This window comes from Talpa occidentalis, unplaced genomic scaffold (assembly GCF_014898055.3).
Source record: "Talpa occidentalis isolate TD23 unplaced genomic scaffold, MPIMG_talOcc4v2.1 talOcc4.11, whole genome shotgun sequence".
Classification (NCBI taxonomy): Eukaryota; Metazoa; Chordata; class Mammalia; order Eulipotyphla; family Talpidae; genus Talpa; species Talpa occidentalis.
Genome location: NW_023601104.1, coordinates 61388226 through 61406993, shown reverse-complemented (window position 1 = coordinate 61406993; position 18768 = coordinate 61388226). Strand labels below are relative to the sequence as shown.

At 40.7% G+C, this 18768-nt stretch overlaps 1 protein-coding gene across 4 annotated transcripts in view; it reads left to right on the top strand.

Annotated features, from left to right (window-relative positions):
* NIN (ninein) overlaps window positions 1-18768 on the top strand; it is a 93298-nt gene that overhangs the window by 39226 nt on the left and 35304 nt on the right. For all 4 annotated transcript variants that reach the window (XM_037503310.2, XM_037503314.2, XM_037503311.2 and 1 more), the window contains exons 5-13: window positions 5346-5385; window positions 6692-6882; window positions 10729-10875; window positions 11358-11525; window positions 12287-12423; window positions 12769-12909; window positions 13116-13290; window positions 15688-15798; window positions 16497-16586. In XM_037503310.2, the coding sequence (XP_037359207.1) occupies window positions 5346-5385; window positions 6692-6882; window positions 10729-10875; window positions 11358-11525; window positions 12287-12423; window positions 12769-12909; window positions 13116-13290; window positions 15688-15798; window positions 16497-16586 (1200 nt within the window). The remainder of the gene's footprint in view (window positions 1-5345; window positions 5386-6691; window positions 6883-10728; window positions 10876-11357; window positions 11526-12286; window positions 12424-12768; window positions 12910-13115; window positions 13291-15687; window positions 15799-16496; window positions 16587-18768) is intronic.

Sequence of the window (18768 nt, the reverse complement as noted above, 5' to 3'; positions counted from 1 at the left end):
ACAGGACTCCCTTTGTCTGCCCGAGGGAGTGGGGACTGCCTTCTGTGGCAGCTATTTGGGGGCAGGCAATCTCTGACCCTCTCCCCTCTGTCTGCTCTCAATGGGGCTGTTGGCCAGCATGCATGGCATGGTAATGTGGACACACAGGCAGTCCCTGCCAGCTGTGGCCACCCAGGGGGCACTGTCCATAGGTGGGAGGACCACTGGATAGGCCCTGCACCTAAGTTGAATGAAAAATTGATTGTATTGTCACAGTTACTATTCTCAAAGTTTCTCTAGAGTTTCTTCTGGGTTTGTTCTTTTTTTTTTTTTTTTTTTTTTTTTAAGATTTATTTATACAAGCACTGGGTACAGTCAGAAGCGCGGGAGGGTAAAAGAATTCACCAGAGCCAGAGCGGAGAGCAGAACAGGCAGAAAGATCAAAGTACACTGCTGAGGGGAGCAGCAGGCCGCAGGAGAGGTCTGCTCACCATGTGGGACCCTCCCTGGTGGCTGGGGATCAAACCAGCGCTGCAGAGGCTACAGGCAGCTTCATAACCCAGCACTCAACAGCTGTGCCACTGGGGAGGCCCTGGGTTTGTTCTTAAAGCTGACACAGGTCTGCTTGCTCTGCCCTTGTCCTAGTTTTGAACACCCAGATAGTAGGAATAGTAATCCTAGTATTTGCTTGCTTAACACTTAGCACTTAATTTGTTGCAGACATTGTTCCAAAGTAATTTCCAATATTCACTTGCCCATGAGGAAGCTGAGACACACAGAGATTCGGTACCTCACCAAGGTCGCATAGTCAAGAAGTGTGGAGCTGAGGTTGGACTCAAGGAGTCCAGTTCTGGAGTCCAAATTGTTGCAGCTAAAATGATAGCAGTAATGTTTCCAACATGAAGGGCATTTCCCTGTAGGTCCCCATTAGGTGGGTCATCACCACTTTGCAGACAAAGTAAGGCTCCGAAAGTGGCAGAGCCAGACTTAACCCAGACGGTCTGCACCTCCTCAAGTCCCCCCACTCCCCAGCTTGGGTTCACACACACTATCATTTTGCTTTCAGAGTTGGAAGGAGCGGAAGTTCCACAGAATGATTTTTAGAAATGCATTAATATCCATTCTTTCCCTAGGGAGCGGACACATAATGTTTCAAGGGAAAAAAAAATTAAAAATCCCTTCTATTAATCGTATTGCTACACTTCTCAGCACTTGTCCCTTCCCTCCCCCACTTTTCCAAGATTTCAGTGATTCCTCCCTTCCAGCACTCAGGGATGATGTCAGGCCTTCCCTGCCCTGGATAAACCATCAGCAATTAAATGACCTTGTTCCAGAATGATGCCTCCTTTTATTGGTGTTAGTCCAGCAGCTGAATGATCTAATCCCCCCAACCTTCTAACCTGACTTCCCCTCCCTCTCCCCCTGCTTTTTAATTGGAACTTCTGGCTCCAGGCAGTGAGAATGAAAATAAATGAGCCATGAATGAATTGAATCCTCCCCCCACCAACACCCCCCCAAAATTGCAATTTAATAACAAATGTTCAAGGGTGCTTACCTCTGGCTTATTAAAGGAACGGAGCCTCAGTGGAGACTGGGGAGCAGCACAGTACGTATGTCAGGTGGTAAACCCCATATCCCATTAAGGTGAACTTGGAATGAAAACGTAGCCATTAGCATAGACTTGCTTTTCCCTTTAGCTGGGCTGGTCCTAACTGAATATGTTTCATAGAAAGACCCATGCTTGGGAAATTGTTACCCCTAGAGATTTAAAAACTAGTCCCAGCTATTAAAAAAGATGCAATTGAGTCTTTTGGGACAATATGGATGGAATTTCAGAGGATTATGCTAAGTGAAATACATCAGAAAGTGAAAGACAGTTAACGGATGGTTTCACTCATTTGTGGAACATAAATAACCAAAGAGAACAAACTGGCAAGACAGAACAAAAATAACTCTTGGAGTCTGTGAAAAATATGGTGGTTACTGGAAGGGAAGGGGTGGGAGGAGGAAGGGGGGCTAACATAGGGTGTAGTGGCTCCAGAACTGCCAGTGGTGGGTGAGAGAAGCATATATACACCTCAAGTAGGGAAACTGTACTCCCCAAATTATATAGTTATGTAGACAAATGGAAAACCAACAAAATTTGATTAAAAGAGGCCTAATGTCCCTTACCCTATCAACACTCACCCTGAGTCTATGTGAAGCCAGGTTACAGTGTGGGGTTTAGGAAGCCGGACCCTATACCTGGTACCAGTGGGTTAGCTCATCATGGTCACAGTCTCCAAGGCAGGTCTCACGTGCATGTCCCTGAGCTTTCCACACTCTGCCAAGCGTAGTGGGCATTGACTTAGCAATCTACACCCTCCTGAACGGCACCTGGGCTTCCCATCAGAACTCTGTATCCAGCACCAGTCACCCTGCAGGAAGGCATTGCAGCCTACAGAGAGCATCTTCAGGTCACAAAAAAAATTCATTTAGTGAGAATTTGAGGGCTGATGGGCTAAAGATGTTATAGTGAAGTTGTCCCTATTTATGTTGCATAAATAACATTTATAGTAGAAAAGGAAGCAGAAGAAAATTGCCTCCCATATTCCCTCAACCTAGTGCATCCATTTTTATGATCTCTATTTCCTTCCAGTCTTTGTCTAATTGTATAAATAATTTTGCCAGCAGTAATCATAGTGTAGATAACATTTTTGTTATGGCCTTTCATTTAACATTTCATAAGATGTTTTTCTGTGTTCCTACACGGTTGTGTAATTATGCTTTTAATGACTGCATTATAGTATGTCATTAGACTTTATCCCCCATTGTTGAATATTTAAGTTGTTTTCAACAGTTACTCCTTGAGAAAGTGCTATGATGTACATGTTTATGCACATGCTTTTTCACTTTCTTCGATTTTATTGCCATTGGAAATCTTGTGAAATTATTGGGCCCAAGAAATATTTTATGACTTGTGATACATTAAAAAAACATTTTATTTACTAAAAGAGTGCTATCCACTTACATTGATCCAGTAACATGTAAACAGGCCTATTTAAAATCATAGCCTTGATGGTAATAGGAGTCATATCTTAAGTACTTTGCTGATTTAATGGGAACAAAATGATTCCTTGGTTTTAATTTATACTTCTTTGATTACTGTCTAGATGTACCTTTTCCCATATTTGTTTGATTATGTTGCATCTTGTGTAAATTGTGTTCTTTGTATATATGCTGGAAATCTTTGACATTTTTCTTACAAATTTTTATGAATAACTGATATCTCTCCAGGCCCACTAAATAAATGCTTTAAGTCTAAACATGGTTATGAGAAAACCTACAAATGTAAATTCAATATGTTCTACATAAACACATGTCCAATAAGAAGAGAATAAGCCCCACATGGGGGCATAAGCCCCACATGGGGGTCTCTTATTAATTAGAGGAAAGAGTCAGGGAATGAGAATTGGATGTAGGTGCCCAGTCCCGAGGATTCATGAGTCATTGGAGTCTATTGGAGCCTCTGTTTCTCTAATCTAATTGCTCCCCGTTTTAAGTGAGCAAATATGAGGAATGATGTAGCTAGATACATGCCTGTTGCTTTAGGAATTATTACCAAGGGCTTTTTGAACATGTGTGTTTGACTTTTGCAGCCGTACATCCCAGCTGAGACTCCATTATAGTTTGGGTTCAATGCTTTGTATTTTCCTGCTATTTCTCCCATCAGCTTCTGCTAAAAATTGTCCTCTGCTTGTAATTTGGTAGTTTATATTTTGACCAATGGTTCTTATATCATAAAACTTATATTTATTTTAGGTGGCTTTAACTAATTTTCACTTAAATGCTATTAAATAATGGATTTTCACAACTTTGATGCCAAAGTAGTATCAACATTCGCTTCATCTGCTCATTTGGATAGGGGAATAAATGTGGAGGGACAGACAGGTAGGATGATTTTTATTAATGGGGCTTTATTAATTTAATTTTTTAATATAAAAACAATTCAATCCTGTCCAGTAACAATGTCAGAAAATCCATGGAGGACAGTTTATTCCACTGGCTCCCTCTCCAGCCCCACCCTTCCTTAGATATCTACCAGGCTGAAAATGTAGAGGTGCAAGCTGGTAAAATTGTAATCATAAGCAAAAAACACACATTGGGGCCCTAATTCAGTTTTCAGATGCCATGAATATCAGTGACTTTCACTTGTACTCTGAGAGTTGCAGTGAACTTATTTTTTGTCTTACATATGGCGAGAATAATCTTGCTCAGCTTTGTCAGTTTGGGGTTTCAGTTTAGTGTGGCACAATTTGATGAGCTCTCTGAATTGAGAGCTATATCTGCAGTTATCCTTTGAAGTAAAATATAGAACCGTGAAATCCTTGTAGATGGTTGTCCTTCAGCTCAGAGGAGAGGACTAACATTTGTGAGTGTGGAGAAGACAAAGTCGATGTGCTTAGGTTGCCAGAAAAACTTCACAGCAACTTGTGCATGCTACTGAAAGACAGTGTTTAAGAATTTGAGGTGGCACAGCATCCGCCATGAGAAATGCAAACTCTAGACACAGGAGTTAATTAGGCTTATTTTCCTGTTTAGTTTATTTCCGGGCTCTAGAAAATCAGTTCATCTTGTCCCTGTAGTGTATATTTTATTAAACTTGAACTTTTTAGCCTAACTGCTGTGAGTACCTCTCTAACTCACCATGTCACAAGAACGTTAGACTCACTCTTGCCTCTATGAGTCATCACAGCTTTCTTGGCTGTCTCTAGCTCACCCCTCAGATCTCAGCATGGACACTGCTTCTTTCAGGAAGTCTCTTCTGATTGTCCAAGTCTGAAGAATTCCATTTAGATAATCCCCATAGCATCCTGAACATCTCCATCATCACACTTAATACACTACAATGTTGTACCTACTGGGTTTTTTTGTCTGTACACCTTCATTACCATATAAATTTATTGAAGCTAGTAATATTTTCTGTTCATAGTTGTCTTCCAAAGATTTAGCATAGTACTTGGCATCCAGTAAACATTTATTGAAAAACATGTTCATAAATGTATGCATATAAACCCTTGTTGATTGATGGATTCTGAATATTTGCTTTGACTTAGTTTTATTAGTTGGGATAGGTTTTGCTGTTAAATAAGTCACCTTGCAAATGTGCAAGGTAAATCCTTAGTTTAATACAATAGGAGTGGTGTGATCTTTCTTAGCAATCTTCTCTTGACTGTCTGGTTGAATGGGGAGAGCCCACCTGCTAAAAACACTGGGGGGTCCTAAATCATGTAACTCAGATGATGACATCAGAGCTAGAGAGTGTTCTGGTCCTGGAAAAATTGAATGAGTTCTAAAGCTCACTAACTTTCTCTTCCTTCCTCCAGCACTGGAAGACACAACACAGTGAGGAGTATGAAGCCGAAGGTAGGAACTGGGTGTGTGTTGGGGGTCTGCCTAGGAGGGGAGGGAGGGAGTGCTGGATGCTGTCAGCAGGGCACTCTCCACACCCCCTTCCTAGATCTCTTAGCCTCTTTCCTAACATGCTTTCATGCTGCAGGCCAGCTAAGAAGCAATTTTCACAACAGCAACCAAAAAATTTAATAGCTCTAGTTTTTAAATCTTAGCATTTAGCCTCATGCGGGAGAAGGCAACCAACACATAGAATTTCACTTATGGGCTAATCACCCTCTTATGTAGGCTTTCAAAAGCATCTGTGAACAGCCCTGAACTAAATAGTGACCTGCTAAAAGGCATCTCTTGAAAATTTCAGATGAACTTAAGAACTATCAATACATATTGATCTCACCAGCAGGTGGCACTGTGGTTACGCTGACAGAACCTCAACTAGCTTAACAGCCTCCCTGGGCTAGTGTACTAAAAGTAATTAGGACGTGTTCTTTAGGTCTCCAACCTGAAAAGGCACAGCAGTAGTCAGCTTGGTTTCTGCTGATGGATAGTCAGAGTGCCAGTTAATGCTCCTTTCAATCCTACAAGGTTCTTCCAGGCACAAAAGCATGCCAGTAACTATCTCAGGTTATAGAATCTCTGATATGTAAGTGGAAATATTAACTAGAAAGTGGGGACTTTTAATAGAGAATAAATAAGCAGTTTTAATTTTTAAATTAGCAGTTTAATCCTTAAGTCTTCAAATAGAACTGAAGATGTAGATAATTAAAAACTTGAACTTAGCACCATTCTTTCAAGTTGGCCTGTTTGTTTTCTATAGGTCAGAATGTTCATTTGGGTACAGATTGGGAGGCAGTCTAATCATGAGACATGATGATGATTTTATGATATTTATCATGAAATTATTTCCTTTGTAAAAGCAATTCCAGTGTTCCAACTAGAAAGAAAAATCATAGTCTGGTCACTGTAGCTGAGGCAGGGCGTATAAAGCTCTCTGGAATGGCTCCCATCCAGCCTTCTCTATAGTCACACCAAAGCCTACGCCTGGGCATGTTTTCAGTGGGAATAAAACAAGCCTAGAACTTTGGCATGACTGCACGGGAGATGATATTTCTTACATGAGTATGACTGTCATTGAACAAAAATGTGCCTAAGAACCAATGGTTCTGTTTCATTTGAACTTCAGGATCAAATAAAAATGGAATCAACATTATAGTCCTTTTTTTTACAGCATTTGCTTTCAAAAAGCACATTTTTATTTGTGAATAAGCACTTTCTTTTTGCAACTACTTTGGGAACAACACAATATATCCTTTTATTTCAGGCCAGTTAAGATTTTGGAACCCAGATGATTTGAATGCCTCGCAAGGTGTGTCTTCCCCTCCCCATGACTGGATAGAAGAGAAACTGCAGGAGGTTTGTGAAGATTTGGGGATCACCCGTGATGGTCACCTAAACCGCAAAAAGCTGGTCTCCATCTGTGAGCAGTATGGTCTGCAGAATGTGGATGGAGAGGTGAGCGTCACTGTGCTTTTATTTTGGAAGAATAATCTTGACAAAAGCTCAACTAGCTCACACTCAAGACAGCCATCTCTTGGCTTTCTTCACCTAGGAATTTAGCTGTGAAGATTTTGTCTTTGAGGAGCTCATGTTGTGTTATGGGAAAGAAAAACTGACCATAGATGACGTTTATGATCCTGTCACTATGCTAAGCACATTACCCCATGCGATACGACCAGATGCTGGCAGTGCCACCAGCATATCTGTGGAGGTGTCATCTATGCTGCAAAATGGGGAGAGCATAAAGGAGACCAAAAGACTTCAGATGGGGGCTATTCTGGAAGCCAGGGTGAGGTATTTAGGTTTTTGAAGAGAAAATTCTAATACCATCCCTGAGTCAGCAGATCTACTAATATCTAGGAGAATCCTTCCTTGCGGAGGATGGTCTGAATTACTTTTCCAGGGCACATTGGTGTTAAGAGAACCTTTGGTTAGGACACTAGCCGGGAGCCAACACAGTATTTTGCTGATGAGAAAAGAGGAAAGGATAGGTTGGTGGTTTTGAGCATACAAAGAAGCTTGGAATCCTCAAAAGACTCGTGGCTTGGAAGGACTCTGAGCTTTACATTTACTGAAAAATTAAGAGGGGAAACTGGCAGGACTGGCCACGTGAATAGCCATGAAACTCAAGAAGACAAATGATGCCAAAGTATGTCTTTCAAAGAGCAAAACGTGGGATTGGAGGGATTTAGAGGTTAGGTCTCCAGTTTTAGCCTTGGGAATCTTTGATTACAGTGATATTTGAAACCATGCTGTCTGTTTGCCTAGGGGATAAGTGTTAATATTTTCCTAAACCAGAAAGAGATTTACCATCAAAAGTGTCCTAACTGGCAGAAAAGTCATTCCCTTCTTCCTTGTATGTATAACCATAATCAACCCTTTGACTACCTTTTTAATGGCTCAGTGGTTATTTTTCATTGGTGACTGTCGAGTCATAAAATTAAATTCATCCTTCTGAATTAGGAACCAGTGCAGTATGTAGAACCTTGAGTTGTTTTGCCAAGAAATATTGCACAAACTTGGATTATTATCTAAAAACAATTCTTGAAATAAACTGTAACCATTTGAGGGAAATTGAATTTTCTTTTGTGGTGGAGTTTCCAATACCCCACAGAAGAAAGAGCACATTTAGTTATTTTCCCCTGCCTTGTCTTTTGTAAAAAAAAAAAAAAAAAAAACATGAAAATGCTATAGAACTTCGTATTACATACTCTATACCACAAAGGAGCTGAAAGTTCAAGATGATCTCATCAGCATACAACTTGGAATCCTAGAATTTTGCAACTTAAAGTAATTTTAGACTAGTCACCCCTCATTTACCATTGCTGCTTGTGGCTGTTTTCAGGAAAGGGGACTTGTTTCACTGTCTTGTGGCTCTCACTAGTAGCTTTCCACAGGAAGGAAAGCTGTGGGGATGGGATAGCCAGCTATCACCCTAGATGCCATATATGTCCAAATGCTATTTTATTTTGGCTGCCCAATGTTCTTGAAGTTGAATTTTTGCTATACTTTTTCAAATTGGAAAATTTTTCTTAAAATCAAAAGATCTGGCTCCATTTTTCTGGTACTGAGAAGTGACTGGCTCCTCTGGACAGGGCAAGCCTCATGTGTTCAGTTCACATTAAATGACACTATGTTCTCCTGTCTTGCAACGATCCCACCTCACGCATTAACATCACTTTCCTGGCCTTGCTGGGATTTGGGCTTGTGACTCCTTTCGTAGTGCATTATTTTCCAACATGCCCATGGGTGAGTCAGTCGTGCTGAAGCCTGGCTGGCTTATCATGAGGAGCAAGAATGTCCTTGGGGCTTTAGATGCAACTCTACAGAGGGTGCCCAGTTGCCCATTTGATCTGCATGCTTGTCAGCCCAACCCTGCCCATCTGCCTCTCCTGTATTCACACTCTTTTAATCATCTCTTATGTGCACCCCACCCCATGTACAGTAACTGGCAGGCAGGACTCACTTGCTCCATTACTTTAAATGAATGAGGATTTTTAGGCAACCTGGAAACTGTGCATTGCTTTGGTCAAGATCACAGGCCAGGCAGTGTGGTGCTAAGGTAAGAGCACAAATATGCTTGTGAACTTTAGTCAGCACACCTGAAAATGCTGTAGAAACTTTGTATTACATACTCTAGACCACAGAGGAGCTGAAAGTTCAAGATGATCTCATCAGCATACAACTTGGAATCCTGGAATTTTGTGACTGAAAGCAATTTCAGATTAGTCACCCCTCATTTACCATTGCTGCTTGTGGCCATTTTCAGGAAAGGGAATGTTACTGTGCATGTTACTGTGACTCCTGGTTGGATAATCCTAAAAGCCTAACCCTCTGAAAAAAGTGTTCTTTTGGTTGATAAGACTAAAACAAAGAAACTAAGGGGTCTTGGCAACCTAAGAATCTTGCCAAAAATGGCACCTTTTCGTTGATTTCATTGCAGAATTCCCTATTAGGAAGTGTCGTTTCTTCCAATGATTCCTACTCTTCAGACTGATTTTCTTGTTTCAGAGTCCTCTCCAGAGGAAGTGGTATAAAAACAAGAATGGAAACAGATGTTTCCTATTGGATGTGATTTGACAGAAGCATTTGAGATAATTCCTCAAGCTCTTATATAAAGAATAAAATCACAAGGGATAACATGAGTCTAGCAATTGTCCAGATTTATGAAATGAATATTGAAAATTTTGAGGATGTCTTACACAGAGGCCTTTGTTTGAATAGATCCATTGTCTGTGTTCATGCAATGGGGGTGAATTTTTGCTTATTCTGTCTCCTTGCATCTCAGCAACATGGGCCTTACCTGAGAACTTACTAGAAATGCAGAATCTCAGACCCCACTTCCAGACTTACTACCAGAGTCTGCATTTTTAACAAGACCTTCAGGTGATTTTTGTTTTGTAGCATGGAGACATGTCCCTATAGAAAATATTTAGCCCCCAACATGAAGAATCCAACTACAAGGAGGAAGAGCTCTTTGCCTTCCCTCGTGTTTGTGGTGTCAGTGATTCATGCTGGTTTATTGCCTTTCTGTTCCTTTAAGGAACAGACTATCTCCAGGCCTCTAGATAGAGTAGAGACATCTTGCCATATGGCTATGCTAGCACTGCTTGTCAGAGGATCAGAATAGCCAAGCAAAATTTCCTACTCTCTATGTCACTTAGAACCCTCTGCTGCAGACACACACAATCCTGACCCAATCTGTGTTTCTCTTGTGTTAAAGCATTAAAACAAATGAAACCCGACAAATGCAGTGTTGTTCCAAGTAAAGTTCTAAATCCCAAATCATGAGTTTCAGACCAGACTCTTAGATCACTGCAGTATGTCCCCGACCAAATTCTGCTGTGCTACTATACCAATCTCAAAAATTCCATATAAGCAAAATATTACATGAAGTCACCATAGGGTAATGGCTTAATGAATGCTCAACTGATTTCTATTATTACAGCACTGGGAAGTTTTTATCTTTGCATTATTTAAGAAAATTTCTAATTGATAAAAATAATGTGTAGTAATATAAAGGATTACCTGTTAAGAGTGTGAGAAAAGAGGAAGAGAAATCAGTCGATTGCTAAATTGTGTGAGATTGTGAAGATGTCAAAAATGGCCTTTTATTAGGTTTCTGTGAAAGAGAAGGAGATATTATTGAAAAGGAAAATAAATTCAGTGAAATAAGAACAAAGAGACATATTTCAGAGTCCTGAGAGCAGTAATGTGCCAATTTCTATTGGCCAGAAGTATACTTCAGGCCTTGTGTTATTTTGAGTGAAATATTTAAAATATGTGGATGCCCTTTTCTAGATGCTTGAGGAAGTCTTTCATAATCTTAATCCTGATGGGACAATGAGTGTTGAAGATTTTTTCTATGGTTTGTTCAAAAATGGGAAATCCCTTACACCATCAGCATCTACTCCATATAGACAACTGAAAAGACACCTCTCCATGCAGGTAAGCAATAAATAGGAATGGGGTTTTTGTGAATACAAGTTAAAACACATTTGAAGAATTTCTAATGAATCTGTTGTCTGAGAGAAGTACGAAGGAGAAAGAGAGGAGCAAAGAAGAATAAGAAAAGCTAAACCATAGGGAAGGAAAAGTTGGGTTTAAATAATAACCATAAATTACAGAGTAGGAAGACCACTAATTATGCCCCTTAACATTAGCTGTGAGTCAGAAGAAACCTACTGTTAAGTAGAGACACATCTCACTATCTCAAGGGCTTCTCTTTCAGATCAATTGTTTTTGATAAGCTTTATACTCTTGACTCACTTGGGAAAGGCAGATCAAAGGGGCTGCATGACTTGTTTTTCTAGCACAGCAAATTAGAGACACAAGATTTCTGCTTCTTGTGGGCAGGACTGGCCGATTTCTGTTTTGGTCAACATCTCATTGAAGCGCCCAAGCTTGCTCAAGCCTCTTTCTTCTTCTAGTCATTTGATGAGAGTGGTCGACGCACCACCACCCCGTCAGCCATGATGAGCACCATTGGCTTCCGGGTCTTCTCCTGCCTGGATGATGGGATGGGCTACACGACAGTGGAGAGACTCCTGGACACCTGGCAGGAAGAGGGTGTAGAGAACAGCCAGGAAATCCTGAAGGTGGGGCCACTGAAAGGGGAGAAAAATGACGTGTTGGGGAAGGGTTGGTGATTCCAGTGTTTTCTGAAATTCTATTTGATTTCTCCTTTATGATTCTTCTATTCACAGACTCTCAGGTGAGGTACCTTTTCCTGTCCCCTTCCATCAGGGTTGTGTTGCTAACTAGCCCCCATGTTTGTTATTCCCAAGTTACTGACAGGAGAAATGCTAAGTGATCTCTGTCTCGTAAAGATGAGAGTTATACCGCTGTGTTCACTTACAATGACAGATCGTATTTTTCTTTTTTTTTAATTTATTTATTTATGTATACGAGAACTGGGGTATAGGCAGGCCTGAGGTGTGGGGGATGAGAGGAATCACCAGAGACAGAGTGGGGAACAGACTAGTGGATTGACTGAAATACACTGCTGAGGGGAGCAGCAGGCGAGTCAGGAGAGTTCTGCTGTGCCATGTGTGTATCTCCCTGGCTGGGGATCGAACTTGTGCTGCAGAGGCTGCAGATAGCTACATAGGCTGTGTCTTAATCCCTTGCACCACCAGCAAAGCCCAGATCGTATTTTTCAAAAACAAGCAAATAACCATATCATGGTTTTCTTAGGGAGCATTTAGTATGCTCTAGATTGAAGATTATTCCTCAGAAATTACTGACGAAATGTAACCAACTAACATCTAGACTACAAACTCAGTTCTCTGTTTTGTAACCCCCCTGTTCTCAGCTTTCAGAGGCTAGAGTTTATGATTGTCTTGAACTTGTTTTCTAGGCCTTAGACTTCGGCCTTGATGGAAACGTCAACTTGACAGAATTGACATTGGCTCTTGAAAATGAACTTTTGGTCACAAAGAACAGCATTCACCAGGCAGCTCTGGCCAGTTTTAAGGCTGAGATCCGGCATTTGCTGTGAGTTGAGTGCAGCCTTTACCTGCTCCAGTCCCTTTCCACCTTGTCCAGAGAATCATGCAGCTGCTGCAACAAACATCCCTCCTTCTCTGTGCAAAACCACTCATCGCCCATCATCCCTCTGCGGCACAAATCTTCTTTAAACTGTAGGAGAATGAAGTAGAGCTCAGATTTGTACATAGGCTTTTGAAAGGAGCTGTGGAATTTCTTGTTTTGTTTTGCTTGGGGAGGGCCTGGGTTGTCTTGGTTTTGTATTGTATTGGAGCAAGCCAGATGAGAGTTGTTTTGGGGGGTCTGCTTGTTTAGAGACAGCTTCTCTTTAACTAGGTTTATTTCTAATGCTAGGGAGCGAGTTGATCAAGTGGTCAGAGAAAAAGAGAAGCTACGTTCAGATCTGGACAAAGCAGAGAAACTCAAGTCTCTCATGGCCTCAGAGGTGGATGATCACCATGCAGCCATTGAGCGGCGGCACGAGCACAATCTGAGGTGAGACTGGTAGGGCTAGCCCCTCCTCACCCCCACCTGGCCCAGGGGTTGGGCCTGCCCACTGTCTTGGCCATACCTGGCCAACAGGAAGGGAAGCCTTCTCAAGGAGCTCTCCCACTCTATGACTCTGCTGTCCCATTTTTGGTGGATCCACTTAGGGACCTCTTATGAATTTCATGGTAGCTCGTTAATCTTTCCTCTCACAGAAAACTGGACGAAGAGTCTAAGGAGCGTATAGCAGCCTTAAAGAATGAACTCCGAAAGGAGAGAGAGCAGATCCTGCAACAAGTGGGCAAGCAGCGTTTAGAACTTGAGCAGGAAATTGAAAAGGCAAAAACAGAAGAGAATTACATCCGGGACCGACTTGCCCTGTCGTTAAAGGTAATCACCTTTCTGGTTCTGTGGTCTGTGGCCCTGCAGGGAGGCTGCATGGAAAACCATGGCTCTATGAGGGGGCAGGTCTACAGAGCTCAGTCCAATGCTTCTGCTATTCACCCATCTGGGTCATGGCATGGCAGGGCCCCCCCGAGGATCTGGCTTTCAGGCTGTCCAGGCTTCCCGTTGAATTTGCACTGGGTCCTGCAACTTCCTGCCTTGTCCACCTTATTCTTAGCAGATGGCCTCCCCTCCTGCCACACAAACGCCTTTTCCTTTGACCGCTCCTCTCCTTTCCTGTGCCTCAGTGGAGGAAGTGCCCTTCTCTTTACTGGACTCTGACACCAGATAATAGGGTGCATGTAGTCTAGAGATTAAGGGGTGTGGAGGATGGCGGGGAGGCTCTGGACTCAGACTGGTTTCAGTCTTGAGTTCACCACTTACTAGAAAACCTTGACCAAGTTGGCCAAATATGTATCCTAATGTACAAAATGGGCACCTCCCGATACCTGCCTTGTAGCATTGGTAATGGGAATTAAATGAGATGCATAGTGTCTAGAAGGTAATAAGCAACCACAGAACTACACGCTATTGTTCCTAAAACACTGCACATCAAAAACTGAGCTAATTCTCACTCTCTAATCATCAAACTGCTTCTGCATTTTCTCCCTAATCTACATTCCCACCATGTGCTCTACGTCACAGAGGTTGGACTCCTCAGGCATCCTCACTCATCAGTCTCTAAATACTGTTGATGCTCTGAAATTCCTCAGGCTTATCCCTCCCCATCTACTCCACCTGCACAGGCCTGCATTGGTCCAGAATCCATTACAGCTTCTCAGCTGGCTTATGGGCATCCTGTCCTGTCTTAACCACTCTCCCTATGACCTCCGAAGACACCTTACTAAAGAAGACTTACATCATGCTCTTACCCTTTGTAAAAGTACATTATGGTAACCTGGAGGTCCAAAAGGGGACTTGTCCTCATCCCTTCTAACTTCAGCTCCTCCTAGCCCCCAGCCCCTGGTCCCCAAACCCTTTGCACCTCACCTGCCACTGCCAGCTCTCTCAGCAACTCAGTGAGCTTGCATGCCCCTCATTGCTTTCTCCAATACCACAGGGCAAATTACTGTTTTGTTCCTGCTATATTGACTTTTTTCTTGCCAGAGGACGGTACCTTTTCTGTTGCATTAGAGATAGTTGTATTCACATCTGTCTCCCTGCCCATGGTCCAGATTTCATGTACCCTGTGGTCAGTGACAGACTCTGATTTGTCCAGTTCTGGAACACCAGCACAGGCCTGATGACAGAGATGGCTTCTGATCACTCTGACATCTGAATTTGATCTACTTTGAAAGATTAAAGTTGTAGGATTGGCATTTGGGGGGAGGTAGTATTATTCTTTTTTAAATGTTTCAAGCACATTCTTTTTTACTCCATATTGCTATGTGAGGGTGTGAATTAGACTGTATTAAAAATATACTGGCTCTATATTCTTTTGGCAAAATGTACTTTGAAAATAATGTTCTTCCTATCAGCCTTTAACACTGGAGTAGAAAATATGTCAAATGCATAGCTCTGTGGTTTTATGTATTTTTTGACAATGTGGGTGTAAATCTAAGGAGTACTAGATATACTCGGTGTGGGGGGAGAAAAACACCCTTTGTAGACCTGATTTGATGTGTATCTTATTACAATAATTTAAATAGATATAAATTATGGAAAACCTATATGTCTAGCTTTTATATCTTAAGTCAAAATAAAATTGTAAATTAAATACAAACCAAACTGTGTCATCAGTATCACTAAAAGAAAATTGATGTTGGAATTATTCTACTTTTTGTAGCTTTTCTGAGTTCTTTTTTGCTGTCAGATGAGACTATTTTCATCTTATTACATATTCTGCTACAATGATGTCAGTAGAAATATAATGCAAGTCATATATATTATTTCAAATTTTCAAATAGCTACATATAAAAGGTAAAAAGCAAAGGTGAGATTAGTTTTAAATCAGTTTATTTAATCCAGTTTCTCCAAACATTATCCTTTTGATGTGTAATCAACATACAGAATGTAGTATTGAGCTATTTTACATTTTTGTACTATTCGAAATCTGGTATTTTACACTTGTATTTTACATCTCATATTGCAGCATACATAGCTCATGTGGCTGCTGGTGACTGCCACATGGGAAAATGCAGTTCTACAGGGGGAAAAGGAAGCAAACTTCTGGGTTAGAAAACAAATGTAATTTTTAAAATAGTTATCTTTGTCCACTCTAACCTTCAAGATGAACACATTTTCTTAATACAGAGCACAATTTATATGCCTTGTGTAAAATGGTAGAACAGTTTGCTTTTTAAAAAAATCTGAGCCACATTTAACTTTCACAAATTTCTTCAGGAAAACAGCCGTCTAGAAAATGAGCTTCTGGAAAATGCAGAGAAGTTGGCAGAGTATGAGAATATGATAAACAAACTTCAGCGAAATTTGGAAAATGTGTTAGCAGAAAAGGTATATCTGTTTAAATTTGATTTTCTGATACGCAGTCAAAGTGTATTCACTCAGAGGAACAGAGGCAATGCCACCAAGAATATTTCTATTGGGGAATTACAGACACACCTTGGAGGGGTTGCAAGTTCAGTTCCAGACCATTCCAGGAAAGCCAACATCATAATAAAGTGAGTCGCATAAATATTTTGGTTTCCCAGTGCATATAAAAGTTAGGTTTACACTGTACTATGGTGTAGGAGGTGTGCAGTAGCATCATGTCTAAAAAAAGTACATACCCTAATTAAATGTGACCCAGGAACATGAAATGAGCACGTGCTGTTGGAAAAATGGTGCCAATAGACTTGACACAGGCTTGTCACAAACATTCAATTTATAAAAAGCAGGATATCAGCAAAGTACCGTAAAGTGAACTGTGATGAAACAAGGTATGCCTGTATCCCCAGTGGCTGAAAAAAGCTCTATTTTTATAGGGACATAATTTTAGTGGGTTGATCTCTGAGTGATCCCTGCCTCAGTTGAACATATCACTCTAGCATGTGCTGCCTCAATGTCATCACTTGGTGATGTTTCTGCTTAAATGTCACATTCCTTTCCTACTCAAGAGACCGTGAACACCAGCAACTGGGACCCTTGGCATGTTAGAGGTCAAAGCAGGCCACTTGGGAAAAAATGACAGCTGTGACCTTTTGCTTTTCTAGTTTGGTGACCTTGATCCCAACAGTGCTGAATTCTTCCTGCAAGAAGAGAGGCTGACACAGATGAGAAATGAATATGAACAGCAGTGTAGGGTAAGTGATTGTAAGAACTTAGTTAAGTAGAGGGTTCAAATGCATCTTCACCATGTACTGACTGTGTAACCATGAGCAAGTCACCTAATGTGTGGGACCTCAATTCCTCATGTATATAATGATAAAAGTAAGAATATCCACCTCACAGCGAGGTTGTGAGGACTCAGTGAGTGAATGTATGTACAATATTAGAGCAGAGTCAGGGACATAACAAGCACTTAACAAATGTTAGCTATTAATATTTTTCTTTGGTATCCTCCTGAAATATTAGGGACTCATGCAAACTACTTCAAGTCTGCTTTATGTAGGTCAGCAACAGCTAGTGCTTAGAGGAAAATACAGTTTTATTCCAAGTGAAGGAATATGTGATCACGTTAATGTGCATTTTCCAAAATTAGCCTTTCCTTATTGATCATTGCAGACCCAAGCTGTTGTAATTTGCTTTTGTCCTGTGAGTTTTGGTTTGTTTTATTTTCTGAACACATTCCTTACTTTATTTACAAAATGCAAATGAAGCAGAAACCACTCATGCCTTCAAGTAGCAAATTACCACGAATTCCTACCAGAAGAAACAAAACAATCTCCATAAATAACAGAAATCTTTGATTTTTTTTAAAAGTCACTCTCCTAAGCTTAGCGATGTAAATATTTTTCTTAAACCACAAACATTTGTTTATTTTAACAAAGCAACCATAACTGTGTTCTTGCTGCTTTAGATGAAAAACTGTGAAGTAAAGAAACAATTACCTCTTCGTGAGGTTGCTCAGAATCTGACTTCTCAGGAAATGTGTGTGTAGGTCCCCCTTGGTGGCTCAGTGGGTTGAGTACAGTGCTGTGAAGCTGTCCACAGCCTCTGTAGCGCCGGTTCAATTCCTGGCCGGCCAGGGAGCTACCCACATGACGCAGCAGACCTCTCCTGCCTCACCCGCTGCTCCCCTCAGCAGTGCTTTCGGTCCATCTGCCTGTTCTGCTCCCCACTATGTCTCTGATGAATCCTCTCACCCTCCCTCACCTCTGACCTGTACCCCAGCTCTTGTATAAATAAAATAAATCTTAAAAAAAAAAAAAAGAAACTCATTTTAAAAAAATGTGTGTGTATATTTTGAGAAAAGAACAGAAATATTTATGCCATTTTTACAATTAATTTTTGTCTTTTGGCTCTGATCAAGCAGAGGTGTTTTCTTAAATGTCTGTGAAGTTAATAATTTCATCAGTAAAATCTATCAGTCTACCTCCAAAAATTCCTCAAATCTGTTCCCTTCCTTATCTTTAACTGCTTTACAAGCCATAGAGTTCACCCATTTGAAGTGTACAGTTCACAGATTATATAGCCATTACTATAGCAGTTTTAGAATATTTTCATCACCCCAAAGAGAATCTCCCACCCTACTTAGTTGTAATCCTTCTGTGACTCCCAGCCCTAGGCAACTATTAATCTACTTTGTCTCTATGTATTTGCCTATTCTTTACATTTCATGTACATGGTGTTATACAATATGTGGTCTTTTGTAACTGGCTTCCTTCACTTAGCATTAATATTTTCAAGTTTCATCCATCTTGTAGCAGGTATCAGCACCTCCTTCCTTTCAACTGCTGAATAATATTCCCTTATATGGCTATATCACATTTGTCCATTCATTAGTTGGTGGGCATGTGGTTTGTTTGACTGCTCTGAATAAAGCTGCTTTGAACATTTGTGTATAAGTTTTATGTGGACATATATTTTTATTTCTCTTGTGTATGTAATCAGGAGTGGAATTGCATTATAGGAACCTTTAAGGAACTGCGCATTTTACATTCTCACCAGTCTGAGAGTTCCAGTCTCTCCATACCTTTGCCAGTAGTTATGTCTTTTTGATTGCAGCCATGCTAGGGAATATGAAGTGATACCTAATTTGTGATTTCAATTTGCATTTCCCTGATGGCTAATGATATTGAGTGTTTTTTCCATGTGTTTATTGGTATATTTTTGTTGGAGAATGGTCACCTCAGATCCTTTAACAAATTGTTATATGGGGCATTTGTCTTTTTATTATCAATTTGTAATTATTTATATATTCTAATTGTAAGTCCCTGTCAGATATGTGATTTGCAAAAACATTTTTCCCCTCTTATGGTTTGTCTTCTTGTTGTTATATTAATGTTTTTCTATGTTATTGAGGTAACACTGGTTTTCAACTCT